Below are 26,466 nucleotides of genomic sequence, written 5' to 3' on the forward strand. Positions count from 1 at the left end.
TTGGAGGTTTCCCATCTGTTTTTTAGGATCTGGGCCAGTCTGAATGTGTGTGTGTGTGTGTGTGTGTGTGTGTGTGAGAGAGAGAGAGAGAGAGAGAGAGAGAGAGAGAAGGTGGGAGAGAGAGAAAAGGTAGGAGAGAAGGGTAGTGACCTTCATAGTTGGCATCTCCCCTGATAAAATTATCAGTCAGTGGCATTCATTGAGTGCTTACTGTGTACAGAGCACTTTACTAAGAGCTTGGGAAAGTACAGTTAGTCAGTCTATTGTATATATTGAGTGCTTATTGTGCACTGTACTACACTGTACTAAATAGTTGGGAGAGTACAGTGCAACAATAAACAGATACATTCCTTGACCACAACGAGAAGGTTCAAAATGCCATCTTCACAAAAATTAATATTATGGGTCATACAGATAGCCAGACTAATTTGAAGAAGCCCACTAACCCACTCCTCAAGTACCACTAATAGTTGCCGCATCTGCATCAAACAGAAAGTCCTTACCATAGTCTTTAAAGTACTCAATTACCTTGCCCCCTCCTTCCTTATCTCCCTAATTTCCTACTACAATGCAGTCCACATATTCCTCTCCTTTAATGATACCTACTCATTTTACCTCAATTTCATCTATCTCACCAGTGAACCCTCATCTGCATCCTGCCTCTGGCCTGGAACTCCCTCTCCCTTCATATCCAAAAGATGATCACTTTTTCCACCTTCAAAACCTCATTAAAATCACATCTCCAAGTAGCCTTTCCTGATTAGGCCCTCATTTCACCACTTTCACTTCTTCTTTGGCCCCAATACAGTTGCATCTGTACCCCTTAAACCCTTGATATTCTTCCATGCTCATCCCCACCAACACATATGTTCATATCCTTAACCCCTGTCATTTCCCCTATCTGTAATTTATTTCAAAGTCTTTTACCCCATCTAGGCTATAAACTCCTTGCCGGGATTGTGTTTACTAACTTTATTTGATTTACTCTCCCAAATGTTTAGTAGAGTGTTCTGCACACAGTAAGCATTCTATAAATATCGCTGATTGGTGGACTGAGTGATTAAAATACAAGTTAAAAGATTTCACTGTCTTTAAATATCTGGGTGAGCATGTTTGTACAGTTATGTATTGACAGATCTCTAGGGCAAGCAGTGGTTTAGTTAGCTTCTGTGTTAACAAGTAGGATCATATAGCAGTACATGCCATCTCACACTTCCCAATAGATTTTAAGCTCCCTGAGGGCCTTCCCCAACTAGGCCCCCTTTCCTTTACTCCCAGTTTCTTCTGTCAAGCCCTTCCATTTGGATTTTCACCCTTTATTCACACCTCCCTCATGTATTTATGTATATATGTACTTATAATAATAATAATAATAATGTTGGTATTTGTTAAGCGCTTACTATGTGCAGAGCACTGTTCTAAGCGCTGGGATAGATACAGGGTAATCAGGTTGTCCCATGTGAGGCTCACAGTTAATCACCATTTTACAGATGAGGTAACTGAGGCACAGAGAAGTTAAGTGACTTGCCCACAGTCACACAGCTGACAAATGGCAGAGCCGGGATTCGAACCCATGACCTCTGACTTATGTGAGAAGCAGCGAGGCTTGGTGGAAAGAGCAGAGGCTTGGTAGTCAGAGTTCATGGGTTCGAATCCAGACTCCGCCACTTGTCAGCTGTGTGACTTTTTGACTATGTCACTTAACATCTCTAGTCCTCAGTTCCCTCATCTGTAAAATGGGGATGAAGACTGTGATTCTCCACGTGGGACAACCTAGTAACCTTGTATCTACCCTAGCATTTAGAAGAGTGCTTGGCACATAGTAAGCACTTAACAAGTACCATCATTATTATTAGAGAAGCAGCGTGGCTTAGTGGGAAGAGCACAGGCTTGAGAGTCAGAGGGTGTGGGTTCTTCTCACAGCTTTGCCACTTGTCTGCTGTGTAACCTTGGACAAGCCACTTCATTTCTCTGTGCCTCAGTTACCTCATCTGTAAAATGAGGATTAAGACTGTGAGTCCCATGTGGGAAAACCTGGTTACCTTGTATCCACCCCAGCACTTAGAACAGTGCTTGGCACATAGTAAGCTCTTAACAAAGACCATTATTTTCTTTAAATTTATATCCATACTTTGTTTATATTAATATCTATCTCCCTGTCTAGATTGTAGGCCCATTGTGGATAGGGAATGTGTTTGCCAACTCTGTGTTATTGTTCTCTCCCAAGTGCTTAGCCCAGTGTTCTGCACACAGTAAGCACTCCTTAATAACGATTGATTGAGGGCTGGGATCGTGTCTACTTATTGTATTGCACTCTTCCAAACTTAATACAATGCTCTGGCCAAAGTAAGTGATCATCAAATCCTACTGATTGGTCATATGGGCTTCCTCTGGGAGGCTTCCCATAAGAGGACCAAGATGGACCTAAGCCTGGGCTCCAGATACCCACATCTGGCTAGGGACCTGCTGGAAAGGCTAGACTAACTCACACATCTTTACTGAGAATTCCCCTTCTGTGCTCTTGAGAGTCGGTCTACATTAAGAAGAGCAGAAATGTTGAAAGCCTCTTGCCTGGCACTGAGCTCCAAGCAAGCAGGAGTCACTGGCACCTAGGTGTCACCCAGTGCAACCCGTAGGAGCACCATAGCCTCTGGGGATTTTCCAGTCATCCCTGTGGATCAGGCCAGCCTAGCCTGCAGGGAAACCTCAGTTAAAGAACAGTACTTGGGAAGAGGGAAGCAAAAACATGTCAAACCGAATAGATATTTAGTGGTAGTCCTCTGAGGTCAAAATATTGTAGTTGGCCCTGGAGGGAGGTATAAAAGAAGTAAGAAAATACTATCCCTGTCTTTGAGGATTTTGCGATCCATGTGGGAGGCACTACGCATGTGTTAATAGAAAAAAAATATATGTGGAAAGTGAACAGGACTGGAAGTGAGAAGACCTGAGTTTGAGTCCCAGTTCTGCCACTGGCATACTGGGGAACCAAACTATGCCTCATTTTCCTCTTCTGTAAAATGGGCATAAGATAAATTCAGGGACCCAAGTGGAGTAGGAACTGTGCCTGAAACTCATAAACTTATGACAACCCCAATGCTTATTGCATAATTGCTTAATAAGTTCCGTAATTATGATAATAGTATTTGAGCACTTACTGCATGCGGGTCAATCAATCAGTCATATTTAAGATCACTGTACTAAGCACTTGGGAGAGTACAATATAACAGAGTTGGTAGACATGGTCCTTGCCCACAAGGAACTTATAGTCTAGATAACTATCATTAAGAGTGATAAAATAGACACTGATGGAATACGCAAACAAATAAATAGCCAGTTGAATTCAGTGTGGTGAGGGAGTCGATACAGTGTTTAGCCTGAGATCATATGAATTAATCTGGAAAGTCTTTAGTGAGTGAAGGAGGGCTGTAAAAGAAGGAAAGACTGTGCTTTGGTAAAATGGAAGAGGGACAAGATCTGAGGCAGAGAGAAAGAGGATAGTGATTTTTTTGTTGTGTGTTTCCATTGTTGTTGTTAAAGAAACAGGTGTTCTTTCCTCTTTCATTCTTAGGCCATTCAGATACAAGTTATATAGGCTCACTGACGTTGCCTTTGTGATTTGCTGCAATAGGAAACTGTCATCTAACTTAGATAACTAATTCAGATACCCCATTGAAATGCCATCAATTCCCCTTTGCATTAGTTGGAATGCATCCTTCAACTCAGGTAAAACACTCACTGGTAATGTTGCTGTATGATTGCCAAGTGATTAACAGTGTTCTATGTAAGCATGGTCAGATGTACACTGGCTGGATGGCCTAAAAAAATCATTTCTAAAACTGTGTGAGAAAAGGATTCTTTGAGTGCATTGGCTGGAAATCTGAAAAAAAAGCATAATTTCTAAGCCTATGTCAGAAAATGATTTTTTTTGCATGGTCTGTCACCAACAGCTGTCATCCTTCATCCTCAGGATAAATGACTCTAGAAGAAAGAGGGTTGTTATTTTTGAGTTTAAGATTGGCTATGGGTTTCGACTTCAAGAATCTTTCTCTGGGGTGCCTTTTCTCTTGTTGATCAGAGATTAACTTGGATCTCTGCAGATGGTAACCTACTTTGTTCTCTTTACAGGAGCAAGGAAAGATTGGAGTGGTTTTCAACATCGGTACAGTGGACATCTCCATCAAAGAGGAGAGCACACCAGTTAACGATGGGAAATACCACGTGGTCCGCTTCACCCGGAATGGAGGCAATGCCACTCTTCAGGTGGACAACTGGCCTATCAATGAACACTACCCCTCAGGTACGCCTTTTTACTTAGGAATAATTGCTCTTCCTCTCTCTAACTCATATTTCCATGAACCACCTGATGGCAGCCTTCCCACCACATTACTACACAATAAATATTAACCAGATTTTGATCCTCTTATTTTAGGAAAATGAATATGTGCTGAGCTCCTTCCCAACTGGAAAGCTACTGGAGACTTATTGACTATGTACTATTGTTCTTCCCCATTTTGGCTTCCTGCCTAACACTCCCTACCACTCAAACCAAAGCTTACATTAAGTACAAAGGAAAGGACCCTTCTCTGTATCAACTGGTGATTGTTGACCAAATCAAGAACAGATTTGAATTTAATGTTTGGAATCAGGTCTTGTGGAAGGCAGTAACGGATGTATTACTAGATGATTTTTCTTTCCAAGTTTTACCCCATCTGTTTTGCAGGTCTAGTAGTTGAGAGGTGAACAAATCTGGGTGATGGATGAAGCATTCCCTAGAATTTAGTAGAACTAAGGGCTTAATTTTGCTTCTTTGTTTTCCTCCTTAATGTCCTGTTTGTTTTGCCCTAATCCTGCCTTTGAAACAAACCACAGAAAAAGTCTAGAGGTAAAGTAGGTAGAGTCCTACCCTTCATCATCTATTTATCTGGTTTTTTCACAAGGAATGGAAAATGTCTCAAGGGAATAGTGAGGGAATTTATTATCCTGATTCTTGATCAAGCATATCTTTACCCTGCTTTTCCCCTTATACACTCCATGGACAAGCTAGCATCAGCTCAGGAGAAATTACTTGTATCTTAGAGAGACATTCACCTAGAAAAGATGGGAAACAGGCAAACAGTGCTGTTTAGTGCTTCGTTGCATATTCCCAGGGGTGAATCTGAGGCAGTCTCCTCCGCCAAGAAGAAGAAGAAAAATTGTGGTATTTCTCATTGTACCAGCATCTGGGCTAAGTGCTGGGGGAGATACAATACAATCAGATCAGACACAGTTCTCACACTGGTCTCTGCAGGAAGGCAGAAATTGAATATCCCTTTACAGAAAACTAAGGCACAGAGAAGTGACTTGCCTAGAGTGGCAGAGCTGGGTTTAGAACTTAAGTCTCCTAATTCCCAGGCCCATGCTCTTTCCATTCGGCCCCGTTGCTTTTCTGCTAACTCCAAAAACATGGTCACAACAGCAGTCATTGTCACAGGTGAGCATCAAGTCACCTAGCGTCCCAGCCCACCAATGGGCTTCTCCTTTTACCTTCCCTCTCAAACCCCTGTTAGGGTGGGCTTGGAAGAGGACTCCTGAGGAGCATGTGGCTAAGCACCCAGTGTTGAGGAGCCTGGTTAGCTTCTAATAATGACATTTGAGAGAAAAGTCCAATGTCAGTCACACCTATGTCCTCAAACTCTTGTCAAATGACTATGAAGATAAAATTACATTTACTCCCCAAATTCTGTTCCAATGAATTTCAAAAAATACAGCATGGTCTAGTTGATAAAGCACGGGTCTGGGAGTCAAAAGGACCTAGATTCTAGTCCAGATTTCTCCACTTGTTTGCTGTTTGACCTTGGGCAAATCACTTCTCTATGCCTCAGATACTTCATCTGTAAAACGGGGATTATGACTCTGAGCCCCATATAGTACATGAATTGTGTCCAACCTTATTACTTTGTATCTACCCAAGCACTTGAAACAGTGTCTGGCACATAGTAAGTGCTTAACAAATATAAAAAAAGTTTTCACAGGGCACTTCTGTATTTTCATACTTTATCCAAAAAATTATTTTCTTTTACCTTCATTTAATAAATATTGACTTAGGAAAGCACCTATTTTAGGAAGAGGGCAGTGCTGCAGCTGTGATTCTCATTCTGTCAGTGTTTTTTATTAGACTGAAAGCTCATTATGGATAGGGAATGTGCCTACCAACTTTGTCATATTGTACTTTCATAAGTGTATAGTACAGTGTCCTGCACACAGTAAGCACTCAATAAACACACTTGAGTGATTGTGACCTTACTGTGTGCAGAGCATTTTGCTAAGTGCTTGGGAGAGCATGGTACAACAGAGTTGGTAGATAGGATTTATGCCCACAAGGAGCTTGCAGTGTAGAAGACTACCCTCCTCTTTCAAGCCTCAGCCCCTGGCCTCAACCCCTAGATTCTTATTGGTCAAGGGTGCTCAATGGCTTCCTTTAGAAAATACTGTGTGTCTTGAATTAAATTAATGTCATACCTTTCCTGTGGATGCCCCTAAAGAGGTAGAGCCTATTAAGATAGTAAAGACATTAGAAAATGTTAGAGAATAAGGAGATGTTTTGGCATCTAAGAACCAGTTACTAATAGCCCTTTTTTTTCCTTTAAAGTATGTTACTCCCTGGAGGAAAGAAGTAAAATTGGCAACAATTTTAAGAGTTGTTTATTAGCTCATAAGAAAAAAAATCCAGCTCTTTGAATGTTAGCATTGTTTCTACAGAGGTCTGTCATATCTCAAGGTTTCATAACCAGGTGCCCTGGATAATTTTTTTATGGTATTTGTTAAATGCTTACTATGTGCCAGGCACTGTGCTAATATTGAATACAAAGACATTTGTCCAGTTAATGCACAATAATTTATAATCACCCTTAAAAAGACACCCCTGATGGCATTAATGATGACTGTATTTATTAACATTTAGCAAGTCTCAAGTACTGTCCTAAACCCTGAAGTGGATAGGAGATAGATAGTTTGACCCAGCCCTTCTCTCACATGGGCCTCACAGTGGCAAGGGAACAAATATTTAATTCTCCCTTTGCATATGAGGAAAGTGAGGCACAGAGAGGTTAAATGATCTGTTCAAGGTCACACAGCAGACAAGTGGTGGAGTTGAGACGAAAACACAGAGCCTCCTGCATTTCAGTCCTGGATCCTTTCTACTATGTCATATGCTGGTCATATTAAACACACATACACATGCAGACTCATATACACAGAAACCTCCACATGTGCACATGTAAAAGTCACCAGCCGTAAGAAAAGTTCTATTCCTAGTTCCATCTCCCTCCTACTCCTACTTCTCTCCAGACTCCTAGACAGAGTTGTATTCATGTGCTACTTCCATTTCCTGTCCTCCAATTGTCTCTTGACTCCCTCCAATATGGATTACACTCTCGTCACTCCACAGAAACCACCCTCTCAAAGATCACCACTGATCCCCTTCTTACCAAATTCAGTGACCTCTATTCCATCCTAATCTTCATCAACCCCTCAGTTGCCTTTGTTACTGTTGACCACCCCCTTCTTCTGGAAACATCTAACTTTGGCTTCAATGACAACTGTCCTCCCCTGATGGTGTCAACTACCATCTCTATGTGGATGATTCTCAAATCCACCTCTCCTTTGCAGTGTCCTATTTCCTCTTGCCTTCAGGACATCTCTACCTGGAAGACCCGCCAACACCTCAAACTTAACACATCCAAAGCAGCACTCCTCTTTTTCATTTATGTACATATCCATAAACAATTTTAATGTCTGTCTCCTCCTTGACTGTAAGCTTCTTGTGGGCAGGGAACATGTCTACTGACTCTGTTATACTGTACTCTTCCAAGTGCTTGGTCTAACTTGGTCTGCCCACAGTTGGTGCTCAAATATGATTGATTGATATTTCAGATTATTTTTGCTACCAACTTTGGGTTGAGTCTCTCAGACTTTTTTTTAGATCAAACACTACTCCCCTAAGTCAGTTGGACATAATGTTTCTATGGTTGCAGCTTCTTCATCCTCATATATATTAATGGTAATAAGAATAATGATAATGATGTGGTATTTATTAAATGTTTACCTTATGCCAAGCACTGTAAAAAATGGTGAGGTACAAGATAATCAAGTCTGACACAGTGCCTTTTCTAAATGGGGACCCCAGTCCCAGGGGAGGGAGCGCATAGATTCAATCCCCATTTTACAAATGAACAAACTGAGGCCCAGAGAAATGAAGTGACTTGCTACAGACCCCTCAAAGCATGATAGGGATATCCAGGATTTGAACCTGGATCTCTCCCTGTAGACTGTAAGCTCCTTGTGGGCAGGGATTGTGCCTACTAACTTTGTTATATTGTAGTCTCCCAAGTGCTTAGTTCATCTAAGTGCTCAATAAATACCATTGATTGATTCATCCTGACTCCCAGTCCAGTGCTCTTTCCACTAGGCCACACTGCTATAAATTGGGGAAAACCAATAGAAGAAGCACACCCCTTATCATTTATCAAACATAAATAGCATTGTTCTTTCATCAATGGGCATAAATGTAGCTATATGGTAGTTTTTCTTTCCTATAGATAGAAATCTATTTTTACAAGGAGGGTTACATTGTGATGAGGCTTGAAAATGACTGCTGCAGTATATGGAGAAAATGTTCACTGGAAAAAACAATGAGAAATAAGTGTGAGATATAACACAGAGTCCTTCCAGGTCATCTTTGCAACCACTTCTATGCCCAGTAAAAAAATTAACTGTGTTCCTCATCACTTAATTTGGAAATCATAGGAGTCTTTCCACTAAGCCATGCCACTTCTCTAAACAGCACAGGCCTGGGAGTCAGAAGAATTGGGTTTTCAATTGACTCCACCATTTGCCTGCTGCGAGACCTTGAGCAAGTCATTTCATGTCTCTGGACCTCAACTTACTCATCCATAAAAATGGGGATAAGAAACCAGCTTTCGCTCAGCCCTTAGACTGTGATCCCTGTGGGGGATAGAGGTTGTGTCCAATCTACCTCACACCGTAGTATAGTACTTGCCCCACATAGTAAGCTTAACGAACACCACAATTATAATTGATGTTGTTATTATTATTTAGGATCAAATACAGGATTGAAAGTCTGGGGTCCTTGGTTCTATTCTCAGTCAAAGGATTTATGTCAAATTGCTAAACATTCTTGAATCCGGTTATCTCATCTAGACAACAGCGATAACATACTCTACCGCCTGTTTTCTTCATTGGGATGTTGGAAGAATTAATTAGATTAAGTGACTTTGAGCATCTGGAGGGCAATTTGGATATGGGAGCTATTTTTTACTATTAATAATACCTTCCAGGCCTCAGCTTGAGTGACAAACTTTCCATGCTTCATTCTGCCCATTCTAATACATTTGTTAGGAAATTGGTTTCCTTTTGCCTCTGGTTTTGTGAATAGTGCTAATAACAAAAAGGTGATTTGGCTGAAGCTCAGACCTCAGGATTTGAGAGAACAGTGTGAGAGAGGAATGAACCCATCTTCCCACTCTGAGTCCATCCTAGCAAGAAGTTTATGTAGTAATATAAGCACTGTCCCTGCTTGTGGGTATCTATAGGATTATAGATACCTGTGCGTGAACTTCTTAGCCAAAAGCTGGGCAGAGGAAGTGTGACATTGGATTTCAGCATCTGAGCTGTCAGTCAAGCGGAATCCTGGATGAAATTGGTTCTTTGGAGCCCAATGCTAATAGAAACTGATAGTAGTTTATATGAGGATACAGAATGCTCTAGCATCATTCCTGAAAATTGCAAATAGAAAGGCCAAAGAAGAGCGAAGAAAGATAAAGAGAAAAGGACCACAGAAGTACAGTTTAGACACTGACAAATGTTTTTCAAGCCTCCAGTCTGCATCCTGGATTCTCCCAGCACAAGGATGGGGCAAAGGAAGAAAAGCATGAAGTTAAGCTTATCATGTACAATTAATTTAAACCCAAAGTTGAGTGCACTTTGGGAAATTGAACTAACTGTGATTGTTAGAGATAACACTTTTAAGGTCCATAGCTGATACTGCAGTTCCAACTTGCTAGAGTAGGGTGTACTGGACATGTAATAATAATAATAATAATGTTGGTATTTGTTAAGCGCTTACTATGTGCTGAGCACTGTTCTTGCTAGAGTACGGTGTACTGGACATGTAATAATAATAATGTTGGTATTTGTTAAGCGCTTACTATGTGCTGAGCACTGTTCTAAGTGCTGGGGTAGATACGTAATCAGGTTGTCCCACATGAGGCTCACAGTCTTAATGCCCATTTTACAGATGAGGTAACTGAGGCACCAAGAAGTTAAGTGACTTGCCCAAAGTTACACAGCTGACAGGGATTAGAACCCATGACCCCTGATTCCTAAACCCATGCTCTTTCCACTGAGCCACACTGCTCTTTCCACTGAGCCACACTGCTCTTTCCACTGAGCCACGCTGCTTCGGATTCAAAGCTTTGATGCCATGTTCAGATTAGGGTCAGATATCCTGGGAAGTGAGGAATTACAAAAGCAAGCACAGCTGCATTAAAGCTTCACTGTCATAGAGCCTGTGAACCAAAAACAAAGGCTTGTTTTGCTTGCTGTTTGGAGCTTAATGCCAAAATGATTGATGTATGGATTGCTCTTTCTCTCTTGTTTCCTGCATCCTAAGAGATTCTAGAGAGGAGCTGTGTTATCATTCTGTTTTGCTACCTGAGCAGCTGGCATGTGTATGATGAACAGGAATTAGTAAGTGCATCGTCCTCAAAAACACTGAATTGTAGTAATGTAATAACTCAGAATGGCTTATAGGTAACGATGAGGGCAGAAATCAGTCAGATCAAGAAGGATAGATATATCTGTGGAGAAGTTTCATCATGGATTTCTAAAGGGGAAATTTAGGAATGTTATTGGAAAACCTGAGAGAAGATAAGTCCATGAGGGGCTTAGATTTGTGGGCAAAGGACAAGGATTATTCAATCAATCAGTCATAATTATTGATAACTTACTGTGTGCAGAACATGTACAAAGTCTTTGGGAGAGTACAATAAAGAGAGACAGTTCCTGCCTACAAATTTCTTACAATCTAGCAGAGGAGACAGACATTATAATAAATTGCAGGTAGAGGAAATAACTGTGTGTAAACCAAGGAGATATTAGAGCAAAAGTAGCAGGGAATATCAATAGGAAAATGATAAACTTGAGAACAAATTTAAGGAAGGCAGTCATCATATTGTACCACTAATCGTCTCTGCATGCCAGTGTCTGAGAAACAGTATGACCTACTGAAAGGAGCATAGGCCTGGGACTCAGAGGACATGGATTCTAATTCTGGCTATGCCACTGTAGGACCTTGGTCAAGTCCCCTTAACTTCTCTGTGCTTCAGTTACCTTACCTGTCAAATGGAGATAAAATACGTATTCTCTCTCCCTCTTTGACTGTCAGCCCCAAGGTAGAACAGGGACTTTGTCTAATCTGCTCATACTGTGCCTATTCCAGTTCATAGTACAATACTTGGCACAGAATAAGCACTAAAATGCCACAATATTATTATTATCATTATTATTATTGAAAGAATGCTGGATGAACCATGTATTTTTCCTCTTATGGCATTTTATTTATGGTCCTTTGTTCTTGAGCTCCAGATAGGCAGTCAATCACTCATTTAGTTGTATTTATTGAGAGCTTACTGTGTGCAAAAGACTGTTGTAAGCACTTGGCAGAGTACACTATAACAGTAAACAGACACATTCCTTACCTGGCATCTACCTGTGGCATCATTTTAATGGAGGAGCACTGCCAGTGGTTTTTCATTCCCCCAGATATGACTGAGGCCAATTTCAAATTGGTTCTGTCGGGTAACAAATAGTTGTTATGCCATGGGAGGTCCCTGCGTTGGTTGAAGAAGTGAGGGTCACCACCATGCTTTATTTGTAACTACAGAAATGACAGGTTGCTAGGCCAGGCACTTCACATTGGACTGAGAGCCTTTTAGCTTGAATTTTGATATTGACAAAGGGTTAAAAATAAATCTCTGAGTTTAGAATGATAATGGATTCCACAAGTCCCCGGCTCTCATTAATTCCTCATTCAGGAGGTTTTTGTTCCTGCTCTTCCTATCTTTGCTTGCACAGATTTGAAATTTGGCCAAAACCAAGGTAAACATTAAATCAAGCCCCTCCCTACCTGTCCCTTCACTCACATAGGACTAGCATCTCCAGTTCTGTGGAAAAGCAAAAGCAGATGGAAAAGAATTCAAAAGTAGAAGCAGTGTGACCTAGTGGAAAGAATGGAGGTCTGGGGATCAAACAATCTAGGCTAAAGCTCTGCTCTGCCACTTGTCCACTCTGTGATTCCAAGGACCCACCTTCTTTTGGGCTTTGGTTTTCTCTCTGTAAAATGTAGATTCCATACCTACTTTCCCTCATACTTTGACTGTAAGCCCCATGAGAGACAGGGACTTTGTCTGATCTGATTATCTTGTATATACCCCCAGCTACTAGTAAGGTGTTTGATACAGAGTAAGCGACTAAGAAATACTATTTTTTCATTATAAATATTATTATCATGATAAAATAGTAAGCGCCTCTGATAGGGTGTGTAATTTGAGCAATGCTTGCGGGTAAGACAGTGGTACCTACAGTAGATCCTGGATAGATATACTCACCTTCTAAATGTGTGTTGGGTTGAATATTACCAAACACATTTTAGAACAGCCTTAAAATTCTTTAGCAGTAGTACCAAACCCACTGTCCTTAAAGTATCACACTGGAAATTCAGGATTTTCAACACATTATCTGTCCTTTCTTACTTGCCCCATAAAAGAGTCTATTTCCATGATTGATATTTACCAAAGGAGGGATGAAGGAAATGATCTTGAACCACAGGTCAGGGAAGATAGGAATGTGCCCTTTGATCCTCTGTCCCAGACTGACCTCAGCTTGGGTCTTCATTAGGCTAATCCTCACTTCTCTCCTACAAATCATTTCTGCACCACAGATGTTTGTCAGCCACTTGTCAGCTGTGTGACCGTGGGCAAGTCACTTAACTTCTCTATGCCTCAGTTCCCTCATCTGTAAAATGGGGATTAAGACTGTGAGCCCCACGTGGGACAACCTGATTCCCCTGTGTCTACCCCAGCGCTTAGAACAGTGCTCTGCACATAGTAAGCGCTTAACAAATACCAACATTATTATTATTATTATTGTTATTAAAACTTCTTGCAAGCCTATTAGTGGATCAATCTGTAGTACTTAAGGACTCACTGTGTGTAGATCACTGCACTAAGCACTTGGAAGAGTACCACAGAGACAGTAGACAAGGTTTCTGCCCTCAAGAAGCTTGCATTATACAACAACTTGCAGTTAAGAAGGAAAAGGAGATGCGCTTATGAGCCAGTGCTTAGAGGTAAGAGGGTATTCGTGACATGTGTTAAAATGCTTCAAGTGGTTAGTGTGCGTCTTTAATGTATGTGTTGAAGCTGCAGTTAGAGGAATGTAATCATCTAGGGCAGGCGTCCTGAAACAGATGTCACTTCAGGAGGGCTTTAAAGATGGAGCAAAATGAGAAGGGAGTTCCAAAGAAAGGGGAAGGGTGAAAGCAAGACATTGGCGAGAATGAGGTAACATGCCTTGGCTTGAGAGGAACAGTGAGTGAGAGCTGGGTTGTAATGGGAGAAGCGAGTGAGAGTATGATGGGAGAAACAATGTGGCCTAGTGGAACGAGCTCAGGTGTGGGAGTCAGCAGACTTGAGTTCTACCCACAGCTAACTTCTCTGCACCTCAGTTCCCTCATTTGCAAAATGGGGATTCAATTCCTGTTCTCCCTCCTACTTCAACTGTTAGGCTCATATGTACCTACGTCAGTGCTTAATCTAGTGCTTGGTAGATAGTAAGCGCTTAAACTAAAACCACAATTATTATTATTATTGGATAAATAGGAGGAAGAGAGAAGACTGAGTGCCTTAAAACCAGAAGCCAGCTGTTTCTGCTTGCCATTTGAGGTCTTTGAGGAGTAGGGAAACATGTATAAAATAAATCCTAGGATTTCTTTTATGGTTCGACCTAATGCAAAGGAAGCATGAAGTGCTGAGATGAAGAGGTTACTAGGCAAATGAGGAGCCTGTTGGACCAAAGCATCCCTCCATTTAGAGCTGTCCCTCAGCCTCATGAATGCTCTGGCCTCCTAATGTACAGTCCACTTTCTTGTGTACACTTTGGCCTCATAATGTACACTCTATGGCACAGGAGTATTTCATTTCCCATGGTCTCCTCATGTACACTCAGAGACACAGAAGCTGCTCATTTCCTGATGCGTGAATGTGTCAAACAGAACAACTTGGGGTTGGTTCCCTGCTTTTAATTGCCTGGCCAGGTGTGTGCTGAATTTGGCCGTTTCCTTTTCATCAGGATTGTTATTTGGCAGCAAAATCTATTTAGCCCTGGTGACTAGTGGGTGGAGGCCAATTAAAGCGAGCACCCATCTCGCACACAGTTTCCTGTTTCCGTTCCTCGGGTATGGTGGGAATGTTGAACTGTCACAACTGAAATGAGATCCTACGGCTCATAATGGGCAGTAATAAATGCAGCATCTGTGAGGGGGAACAGGCAGGAGCAACTCGGGGACTGGAATGAATGGCCTTCACTGGGAAACCACAAAGGCACTAGCTCTGTGGCCCATTGTGGAGGTTCTCTTTGCTCTCACCCAGCCTCAGCATATGCATGCATGCAAACACACATGCACACACACATGTGCGTGCATACACACACACACACACACACCCCTTTCTCCCCACCCCTGCAGTGTATCCTAGTGATAAAAACAATGGTATTAAGTGCTTACTATATGACAAGCCCTGTTCCGAGGACTGGAGTAGATACAAGTTAATCACGTTGGACACAGTCCCTGTCCCACATGGGTCTCACAGTCTTAATCCCCATTTTACAGACAAGGTAACTGAGGCCCAGAAGGAAGTAAAGTGACTTCCCACACAAGTAGGACAAGTGGTGGAGCTGGGATGAGAACCCAGATCCTTCTGATTCCCAGACTTATGCTCTATCCAGGGAACCAAGAGTCAGGCAACCTGGATTTTAGTTGCCGCTCCACAGTTTACCTGCTGTGTGACCTTGGGCAGGTCACTTAACTCCTTTGAGCCTGAATTTTCTCATCTCTAGTTAATGGCGTTTAAAATGTGTTTAACTTTATACATTGATGCTTTAGCATAAATCATGGAACACAGTAAACAGGCAGGAGAGAGCATCGTGGCAGAATTTGAGGAATGCTCCTCACCCCTGCTCTCCTTTGTTCAATCTGACTATGAGGGTCACCCAATCCCACTCTGAACCCATAATCCAGCTCTGGATATGGATCCTTTCTCTTGATCCTCTCCTCCCATTCACCTTCCCACAGTTCCCTAAGCCAACTCTCCAAACACATAGTTTTATTAAATCAAAGGCCATTTTACCACTTGGAAGCTTAGGGGGATTCTTGGTTTTTGTTTTTTTTTGTGTTTTATCAGCCAAACTTCTTTCTTTCCTCTGTGATTTTCCAGCCACAAGATAAATAGCCTCGTATCTTACAAGCTAAATACAATTACCGCTATCAAAACCAGAGCCTTTCTTTCCCTGTAAATGTCTCTTGGAAGCTGATAAGCTTTTAGAAGGAAACGTGGGTGTCTGCCTAATCCTGAGATTAAGCACAACCACCCAGAAGACAAGTAGAGATAATTTTTTTTTCTTTTGGGTGGGGGGGGGGCTTGGAAGAGGAGGCAGGAAGGGAGAGATCTACCCAGATTCTCTCCTGAGATATAAAGAGGATGAATACACGACTCAAGGTGATTTGTAAAGGAATTATGCAAAACACAAAAGAGCGGCCTATTATGATGCGGCATTTCATTTTGATAATGTAGCAACTGTGATCCTTACCAAAGATTCGATTTATCAGTGATACCTTTGGGAGGCAGCAGGCCTTGTTGGCAGGCAGGGGGAGGAGGGAGGGTGGGTTTGGCCTGGCCACTGACAGAACCTATTGAAGGGTCAGGTAAATGGATCATTGTTTAATCTAGGGACCACTGTGTAAACCCTTCCCCCCGCCCCCACCATTTCCCTTTCCCTACTCTCCCCAGCCCTTCTCAGACTGAGATTAAGTACTCACGTCCTTCTTCTGTCACTCAGAAAATGCCCATTTTATCTAGATCACTGAAGTGCTAGCGCCATCCTTCGTTGCTGGTTTTATCCCCACCCTTCCATCTCTTTCTCTCACTTTCCCTTGGATCTCCAGGTTTGAACCATACAGAATGATCAATAAGAACTATTTCTGAGTATGAGTAGTTATGTGAGGCTGTGAAGGCTGATGGTTTTGCCCATGAGATGAAACCACCAAACCTCTAGGTGTTATATCAACAGTAGCCAATGGAAAGGGTGTGAGGAAAGTTGGATCTTGAAACCTGTCCCATTTTACCTTTGCTGATGATTAAGAGTTCATGCTCTGTTGGCCTTGATTCTTAGAGAAATGCACCGTGTAATATCATAGTCATAAGAATAATGATGTAGATCGAATTAGACTACTGGTGGTATTTTCCCATAGATTTACTTATGAACTTTACTACCTTACATCATACTTCATTTTATGAGACCCCAGTAAGCTCTCCAGTGCCTCCTATTTGAGTGTGTATCATATCATACAAAATGTCTATGATAGATTTTTGGGATCTTGGTGTGCACTCCTGCACACAGTGAGTACTTAATTTAAAAAATCAATTTATTAATTAATTGACCAAGAGTCACTTCTCATCTGTTGAAGGATCTGCCAAGATGTATATCACTGAGAGGGAATTCAGCTGATTTAGATATCACCTCAGTACTGGAAAAATTTATCCACAAGTTTAAAGCTGCCAAGATCTACATGCAGCCCTTCTCAGATCAGCTTATTTGCATATCTTGTAGACACTCTCAAACACTTCATAAGGTATTTGTTTCTGCTCTTCCTGTGAAAGAAACATTACATTAAAAGAATTCAATTGGAATCTTTTATTGCACCACAAGAGAAAGTTGAACCTGAACTTCAAGCCACCTAACTTCTCTGTGCCCCAGTTTTCTCTGTAAAATGGGCCTCAAATGCCTATTCGGCCCAAGGGATTATTGTGAGATTGTTCTATCTACCTCAGGGCTTAGTACAGTGTGTTGCTACTTAGTAAGTAACTAACATAGACTATTATCATCATCATCATTCTATTATCATAATTATTATTTTCACAAAGAATGGGTCCAAAATCTGAGCTGTTTGTAGAATTCCATTCTTGTAGGGACCCCAAATCATTTTCTAATTGATGACAAATTATGGACTTCCTTGTTTAGGTTGCATCACATTGACCATAGTGGCCAATACCTGAGGCTTCAGTTAAAGTTAAAAACCCATGGTGCCCCACTCAATTTTCACATGCTGTTCCACCAGACAGGAGATGACAAAAAACATGAAATAAACATTTGAACATCCACATTCCTGCTACTCATCAGGTTGTGTTCCACAGCATAAAACTATTTTTAAAATGGTATTTGCTTAGTGCTTACTGTATAAGCCAGGCACTGTATTAAGGATTGGGGTGGATACAAATTATTCAAATTGGACACAGTCCATGTCCCATATTTGGCTCACAAATTTAATCTCCATTTTACCAATGAGAGAACTGAGACACCAAGATGTTAAGTGACTTGCCAAGGTCACATATTAGAAAAATAGTGGAGCCAAAATTAAAACCCACATCTCTTTTATGTTAAATGCTTACTTTGCAGCAAGCACTATTCTAAGCACAGGATGAGATACAAGTTAATCAGGTTGGACACAGTCCCGGTCCCACATAGGGCTCACAGTCTTAATCCCCATTTTACATATGAGGTAACTGAGCCACAGAAAAGCTTAGTGACTTGCCAAGGTCACACAGCAGACAATTGGCAGAGGCAGGATTAGAGCACAGGTCTTTCTGACTCCAGGGCACATGTTTTATACACTAGACCATGATGCTGTTGTTGATTCCCTTTTTTTTTTTTGATGGTATTTGTTAAGCATTTACTATGTGCCAAGCACTGTTCTAAGCACTGAGGGGAGGATAGAAGTTCATCGGGTTGTCCCACATGGGGCTCACAGCCTTAATCCCCATTTTGCAGATGAGGTAACTGAGGCACCAAGAAGTGAAGTGACTTGCCCAAAGTCACACAGCTGACAAGTGGCAGAGCCAGGATTAGAACCCATGGTCTCTAACTCCTAGGCCTGTGCTCTTTCCACTGAGCCATGCTGCTTTCCCATGGATGTTATTCTGACAACCATTCTTGTCATTGGAAATGTCTTTCAACTCCCCCTAAAGTAGTAGTGGTAGTAGTAGTATTAATAGTATTAAGTGCTGAGTGTGTGCACTAAGTGTTGGGAAAGAATATACAGTTGGGAATCAGACATGGTCTTTGTCCAAACCCAAGGCATGGAATCACATTAGGAGATGCTGGGGCTAGACTGCAGAGCTGGCTTTAGAAACATCCTCCTGGTCTGCTCAAGACTCGTCTGTAATTTCTTCAAAATTGCCCATCTCTGTATCTCTTTTTAAGTAAATCTGAGGAGAGAGAGCGGGAGAAGGCGAGGAAGGGGCCCACCCTGATCATCTGGATCAAGGGAGCACCACCTCACTGTGGCACATCATATTTGTGGGTGAGGTGATGATGAAAAGAGTGATGGAAAAGCAACAACCCCTTCTACACTGGGCACCCTTGAAGATCATCCTCTCCCAGTTTGTCTCACTTGCTCCTTGCAATGCCTGGGTTTATTTTCCATTTAATGCTCTTATTTTTGAAAAAGAGAGCAAATAAAGTTGGGGCCCTAAATCAGATCACTCAGAGGCTTTTTTGAAAAATTTCTCTGGGATCATTGCTGCAAAGATAAAAACAGATTTCCAATGGAGATGAGAGTTAAAAAGCATAGCAATTAGAGATGCTAGGATTCAGAATTATGCAGTTAGAGTCTGCATGTCATTCAATACAGTAATGACCAAAAATCTAAGAATAAAGGAAGTTGTATAATAAAACCTGTGTTTATTAAATTTTAATATGTAACCAGTGTACCTTTGTTGGGGGGTTGGAAGCAAGATAGATATGCGGTTAAAATGTATCATGCTAAGAAAGCTCAGCATGCCTCTCCCCTGCCTCCAACATAACCTTTCCTGCACATGTAACATTAGTGCCATGCCTTAGAATTACATTCTAGTGACACTTTGTTGAGATAGTTTATTACATGTGTTGCCATTATCTAAGTATTCTAGGTCTACAGGACCCAAGGCGGGGTTTTGTTGATGAGGATTTAAGGGCAGCATGGCTTAGTGGATAGAGCATGGGCCTGGGAGTCAGAAGGAACTGGTTTGTATTCCCAGCTCCACTGCTTGTCAGCTGCGTGATCTTGGGCAAGTCACTTAACTTTTCTGTGCCTCAGGTACCTCATCTGTAAAATGGGGATTAATGCTGTGAGCCCCAGTGTGGGACAAGCACTGTGTTAAATCTGAGTAGCTTGTATCTCCTCCACTGCTTAGAACAGTGCTTCATCTATAGTAAGCACTTAACACATATCATCATTATTATTATTGATGAGAACTTGAGATCCTTCAATCTCTAACCCTCTGCAGAACTCCTGGAGACAGAGGGACCACTAACATACCAGGAGGAGTTGATAATAAGACAAGAGCAAGAAGAGCCAATATCTCTAGAGTAGTAACAGAAAAGAGAGTCCTTACTATTCATCTGCTCATTTCATTCCCTGCTAATCATTGTTATAGAAAAGCCAGGAAAACTCCAGGTGTAGGCTATGTTGGTACTTCATTGTGCTTTTCAGGGATATAATAATAATAATAATGTTGGTATTTGTTAAGCGCTTACTATGTGCAGAGACTGTTCTAAGTGCTGGGGTAGATACAGGGTAATCAGGTTGTCCCACGTGAGGCTCACAGTTAATCCCCATTTTACAGATGAGGGAACTGAGGCCCAGAGAAGTTGTGACTTGCCCACAGTCACACAACTGACAAGTGGCAGATCCGAGATTCGAACTCATGACCTCTGACTCCCAAGCCCATTCTCTTTCCACTGAGCCACGCTGCTTCTCTGATATGAAGATATGATATGAAGGGATATGTAGGGATATGTTTCAGTCCCTTCACTTTTGTGGGACCATTCTTACTGCAAGACTTTAAAATTCACATCCCATTATTTTTAGGAATCCTTGGTCATCTGATCTACCTACCAGCCCAGCTCAGAATGATTTGCTCAGAGACAACATGGCCTAGTGGATAAAGCGTGGGCCTGAGACTCAGAAAGCCCTGGGTTCTAATCCTCGCCCTGCCACTTGTCTGCTGTGTGAGCTTGGACAAGTCACTTCACTTCCCTGGGCCTCAGTTATTTTATCTGTAAAAGAGGGATTAAGACTGTGAGCCCCAAGTGGGACATGGACTGTGGCAAACCTGATTACCTTGTTTATCTACCCCAGTTCTTAGTATTATGGGAGGCACAAAGAAAGCCCTTAATAAATGCCATTAATTAAAAAAAGAGTCTTTTCATCACACAATTAGCCATCTAATATTTAACTTTATAGGCAGATTTTCTTTATATAATCTCAAGAATAAGTCACACTTCAGTACTTCATTTAAAAATCATCCCTCTTTCCTTTAGTTGTAGTAGCAATAGCAATACTTGTATCTCACTGGACTGTCAGCTTCTCACTAGATTGTAAGCCCCTTGAGGTCAGGGACTGTGTCTAGCAAATCTATGCCATTGTACTTTCCAAAGCACTTAGTACAGTGCTATACAGGCAGGACACAATAAATGCCATCGACTGAATGCATTATACTGTTTTCTCTTGGGTTTGGTTCAGTGCCTCCTATCGCTGCTACTCAATATTGTGAATATAATATTCAGGTGTAGTGCAACAACTCTGCTGAGAAATTGTTACTACCAGTGTTGCTTCTTTTGTACTAAACTATGCACCATGTGAACTGCTCTTCCTGCAGCACCATATAGAAAACTCTTCTGACTCTGATCCTTTTTGCTTTTCTTTGATTCCATATATTAGTTTCTAAGCCATTTTCCTTAATACCTTGAATTTTTTTTACATGAAACCTATTTTTTTTCCATCTCTGTGTTTATTTCCTCTCTAGTTGCAAAGTATACAACTGTTTTATTTGTCATTGATTTCTGCAACACCTCACCATTTAGTATGAGTTATATATTTTATTGCAGTAGTCTATATCTTCCCTTCTTTCTATAGATTAAGCATAAAGGAGATTTATTCATTTCATTTTTAATACTAACATTTACTGAGTGCCTAAATTGCTCATCGCTCTGTGCTAGGCACTTGGGAATATATAAAGAAGATATAATTTGAAGATGGCCTCAACTTTCTCTCAGAGAGTTTGTAAGTCAGAGCGAAGGGAGACGATCTGATGATAACATGTCAAAGATAATATGCCAATATTTGAGCAAATATTGTTCTGTCTTATTAATCAATCATTGTTAATTATTGAATGCTCACTGGGTGCAGAGCACTGTGGTAAGCACTTGAGGAAGTATAATAGCTTGTTGGACCCAGCCCAATTTGATTGTATCCATCCCAGTGCTTTTAGTACAGTACTTGGCACATAGTAAGAGCTTGACAAATACCACAATTATTGTTATTGTCATCATTACGATATAATATAGTCGAGTTCTCTGAGAATAGTCATAATCGATTATCAATGGTATTTGAGTGCTTGCTGTGTGCAGAACACTGTACTAACTGTACTAATCACGAAATATGAGTTGGTAGATGCATTCCCTGCCCACAACAAGCTTACAGTCTCTTCTTTATTTTTCCTCTGGGCCCCAATCCCAATTTTTTTTATAGCATTTGTTTGGCACTCACTCTATGCCAGGCCCTGCATTAAGTGCAGGGGTAGATACAAACTGATCAGTTTGGACATATTCCATGTTTACATACCCTTAATAGCCATTTTGCAGATGAGGTAGTTGAGGCACAGAGAAGTTTTGACTTGCCCAAGGCCACACAGCAGACAAGTGGCAGGCGTGGGATTAGAACCCAGGTCCATCTGACTCCCAAGCCTGTTGTCTATCCACTAGGTCATGCTGCTTAATGTTCTCCCACTCTCCACTTCTTTGAGAGTTGTGGCTCAGGGCCCAGAGTATACAGCACAAGTTGGGAGGAAGAGAGATGGTGGGGGCAACTAGCACTGAAACCCAAGAGGCTCGATCCCAGCAGGTAAGAGTCTTAGGATGCCACTAACCAATAATCTGCTTTGGACCCCCAACACCAAACCTAACTTTAACCCTCAATTTTTTCTCTATACATTTTCTCTAGACATTTCTCTAAGGCATTTTCCTTAAGGTCAGTGCAACATTGTTATAATTATCATTTGTTATTTCATTCAAACTGCCAGATTTAGAGCCATGCCGAAGTTCTTGCATCCAAATCAGTTTGAATTAATTTTCCAAGCAAAATTAATGAGACAGTGTAGAAATTCAGTGTATACCATGTCTTGTTCAATTTTAATCTTGCCCCCTATTGCGGTAGCAAAATTGAGATGCAGATTCTCATATAAAATAAATCATGAATTCCCTTTGGTGATTGGCAATTTTAAAAGTTAACCTGGCTCTTTAAGAACAGAGCTGTAAGGTAGTGTAGACAGGCTCATTAACCGGTCAGTTATGTAGTTTTTCCTAGAAGATGCAAAACTTCCGTTGGCCAGATGTTGCCATTTCTATGTTCTCTGACAAGTTGCCTCATATCTAATTATGCCAAAGAGAGTTCAAAAAGCAAGATATAGAAAGAGGATAGAGGAATACAAAAACAGGAAATGATATTTCCTAATCAATATATTCAGACGTGATTACTGTATCAGCTTTTTCACTGGCCTCCCTGACTACAAACTCTCCTTCCTCCAGTCTTTATTTCATACAATTTATTTATTGAGCATTTCCCATGTGCAGAGCACTGAACTAAGCACTTGGGAGAGTGTAATACAACAATAAATAGTCAACATTCCCTGCCCAAAATGAGTTATATATATTTGTCTATATTTGCTGACCAGATAATTGTTCTAAAACATTGTTCTAAACCCATCTCCCCATGCTTCAAAAGGCTCCAGGGTTTACCTATTCATTTTGCTATAGCTGAAACCCTAGAACATTGGTTTTAAAGCACACTAATACATCTGTTCCTCATATGTATCCACTGTCTTCTCCTACTACACCCCAACCCTCAATCTCTGTTCCTCCCACATTTGCCTGGACCTTGTGCCCCGTTCTTGACTCCTTTCTCCTGCCCTTCCTCCTACTGGAACTCCCTCTCTTTTCAGATCTCCCAGTTCACAACTCTCCCCATATTGAAAAGCCTTTCTGAAATCACACCTCCTCTGGGAGAGAGTCTGTGATTATTTTTTTCTTGTCCCAGGTTATGTCCTCCCTTGTTTACACCTTCCTTACTGTCATCTCCACAGTTTTTCTACCAATTTAACAGTCTTCACAAACTCTCATCACACTTTAGTGATGATGTACCTTTCCCATTATTTGTGCACATCTTCCTCTCATTTGAAAATCATTTTGGAGTTTTCTTCCCCATTAGATTGTCAGTATTTTTAAGCACTTACAGTGTGGAGGGCATTACTGAGGTTTTGGGAGAGTACAGTATATGATTATGGCATATATTTTTATTACTCTATTTTGTTAATGAGATGTACATCCCCTTGATTCTATCTACTGCTATTGCTTTCGTCCGTCTCCCCCAGTTAGACTGTAAACCTGTCAGTGGGCAGGGATTGTCTCTATCTGTTGCCGAATTGTACATTCCAAGCGCTTAGTACAGTGCTCTGCACATAGTAAGCGCTCAATAAATACTAATGAATGAATGAATGAATGCAACTGATTGATGGTCAACTTCCTGTCAAAATGTCACTACGGGTAAAAAAATGGAGCTTACCTGGGATTCCATTTGACATATGTAATGATTTAAATTGCTGATTGTGGATGGTATCTCTGAAGTCACGTAGATTGGGATGACCAACTATTTTAATCAGAGGACCAGTAACTGAAAGTCCTCCAAGATGTCAAAGGGAAATGGGAGCAAAGTGTCATTTTCAAACGAGAGCTTATGGGAGAAGAAGGTAAGGTTTAAGGCTTAAAACAGAATTCCTCATCTTGCCACCCTTTCCTTCCCTTGATTTTTCTATCACTTTAGGCAGTGCTATCATCCTCCCTGTCTCACCTTGGCATTATCCATGACTCAGCACTCTCATTAAACCACATAGTCAATCTGTAACCAAATTCTGTCTGTTCAACCTTCTCAGCATCACTAAAATATACCCTTCCTCTCCTTTCAGACTGCTACCACATTAATCCAAGCACACTCTCACCTTGTTTGCTGCATCAGCCTCCTTGCTGACCTACCTTCCTCCTGTTTCGTCCCACTCCAATCCATACTTCACTCAGCTGCCTGGATCATTTTTCTACAAAACCTTTCAGACCATATTTTCTCCTCAAGAAGCTGCAGTCATTGCCCATCCACTTCCGCATCAAACAGAAACTACTTACAATTGGCTTTAAAGCACTCAATCACCTTGTTCCCTCCTAATTTACCACTCTGATTTCCCACTATCACCTAGTCCACCCACTTTGCTCCTCTAATGCTAACCTACTCGTTCTACCTCAGTCTCATCTATCTCGCCACCATCCCCTCACCCACATCCTGCATTTGGCCTGGAACTCCCTCCCCAATTTGTATCTGACAAATGATCACTCTCCTCACCTTTAAAGGCTTATTTAAAACCACATCTCCTCCAACAGACCTTCCCCAACTAAGACCTCATTTCCTCTTTTCCCTCCTCCCCTGTACCTCACCTTTAGATTTGGATTTGCGCCCTTTATTCACCCCACGCTCAGCCTCACAGCACTTATGTACAACCACAATTTATATATTTATATTAATGTCTGTTTCTCTCTCTAGAATGTGAGCTCCTTGTGGCCAGGGATTGTGTCTACAGGGATTGTGTTTACCAACCCTGTCATAGTGAATTTTCCCAAGCACTTAGTACAGTGGTCTGGAAACAGTTAGTACTCAATAAGTATTTAGTATTGAGAAGCAGCATGGCTTACTGGGAAGAACATGGGCTTGGGAGTCAGAGGTCGTGAGTTCTAATCCCGGCTCTTCCACTTGTCAGCTGTGCACCTTTGGGCAAGTCACTTAACTTCTCTGTGCCTGTTACCTGATCTGAAAAATGGGGATTAAGACTGTGAGCCCTACATAGGGCAACCACATTACCTTTTATCTACCCCAGCACTTAGAACAATGCTTGGCACATAGTAAGCACTTAACAAATACCATCATTATTAAGTATGATTGATTGATTGATTGATTAAGATTCCAAAAGAGTATGTATCCTCAGCAACTTCTAATACGGTTTGTGCTTGTCTCAAGGCTGCAGCCATGGCAGCCTTGGAGCCACTCCAGGCCACTGATGTTTTCTACAGTCAGTGTGCCACATTTGGCTTGTGGGTTACATTTAGTCCAGTCAGTCAATGGTATTTATTGAGTGCTTACTCTGTGCAGATCACTGTATTAAGTACTTGGGGAGCACAGTACAATAGACTTGGCAGACACATTCCTGGCCCTCAAGGACTGACAATCTAGAGGTTATGGGCCCTCTACTTGTCCCATATCAGCTCAATTTGAGATGAATATGCACTTCTGCCATTTCACCCAGCATAACAGAAACATTTAGAATGCCCAGGAATTGTCCTTGATCATCTTGCCTTCTTGGTGAAAGTGGGTTGTGTGTTGTCCTCTGTGTGGAAATGATGCATTGGGGCGAATGAAGGAGGAGGTCAAGGTAATAATAACAATTATTGCAGTACCCATTAAGCATTCATGAAGTGCCAAGCACTGTGGTCTATATGGAAGGGATTGTGTCTGTTTATTGTTCTACTGTACTCTCCCAAGTGCTTAGTACAGTGCTGTGCATACAATAAGCACTCAATAAATACAATTGGATGAATGAATGATACAATCATATTAGACACAGTCCCTGATTAGCTTGTATCTACCTCAGCACTTAGCACAGTGTCTGACACATAGTAAGCACTTAACAAATATTATTTTAAAATAATTATTGTTTTGGTCTTAGTTGCTTTCTTTTAGTAGGCAAAATAGGACTTTCTGGGTATCCAGACTCCATTTCCTCGACAATGCCTCTGCACTGTAAAAATAGTTGGCTGCAAGTCAGGGATCGGTTTCCACTGGGAGTAGGATCAGTTTCTGATGGGAGTGCAACGATTCATCCTGGTTCATCAAGGGCTCAATCCCCATGATGAATAAACAGTTTGTTTCTTTCCTGTTCCAAAAGGATATTGTGAGGATTAATAGAATGTGGGGTTTTTTAGAGCACTTTGGGTTTACTCTGG

The 26,466-nt window shown here is 41.4% G+C and overlaps 1 protein-coding gene across 1 annotated transcript in view; it reads left to right on the forward strand.

The window, feature by feature from the left end:
* The window catches only part of NRXN3 (neurexin 3), a 1,784,727-nt gene that overhangs the window by 1,610,031 nt on the left and 148,230 nt on the right, over positions 1 to 26,466 (forward strand). Inside the window, 1 exon segment of the mRNA XM_029059196.2 lies at positions 4,126 to 4,297. Coding sequence (XP_028915029.1) covers positions 4,126 to 4,297 — 172 coding nt within the window.

The sequence above is a fragment of the Ornithorhynchus anatinus genome, chromosome 1 (assembly GCF_004115215.2).
Source record: "Ornithorhynchus anatinus isolate Pmale09 chromosome 1, mOrnAna1.pri.v4, whole genome shotgun sequence".
Lineage (NCBI taxonomy): Eukaryota > Metazoa > Chordata > Mammalia > Monotremata > Ornithorhynchidae > Ornithorhynchus > Ornithorhynchus anatinus.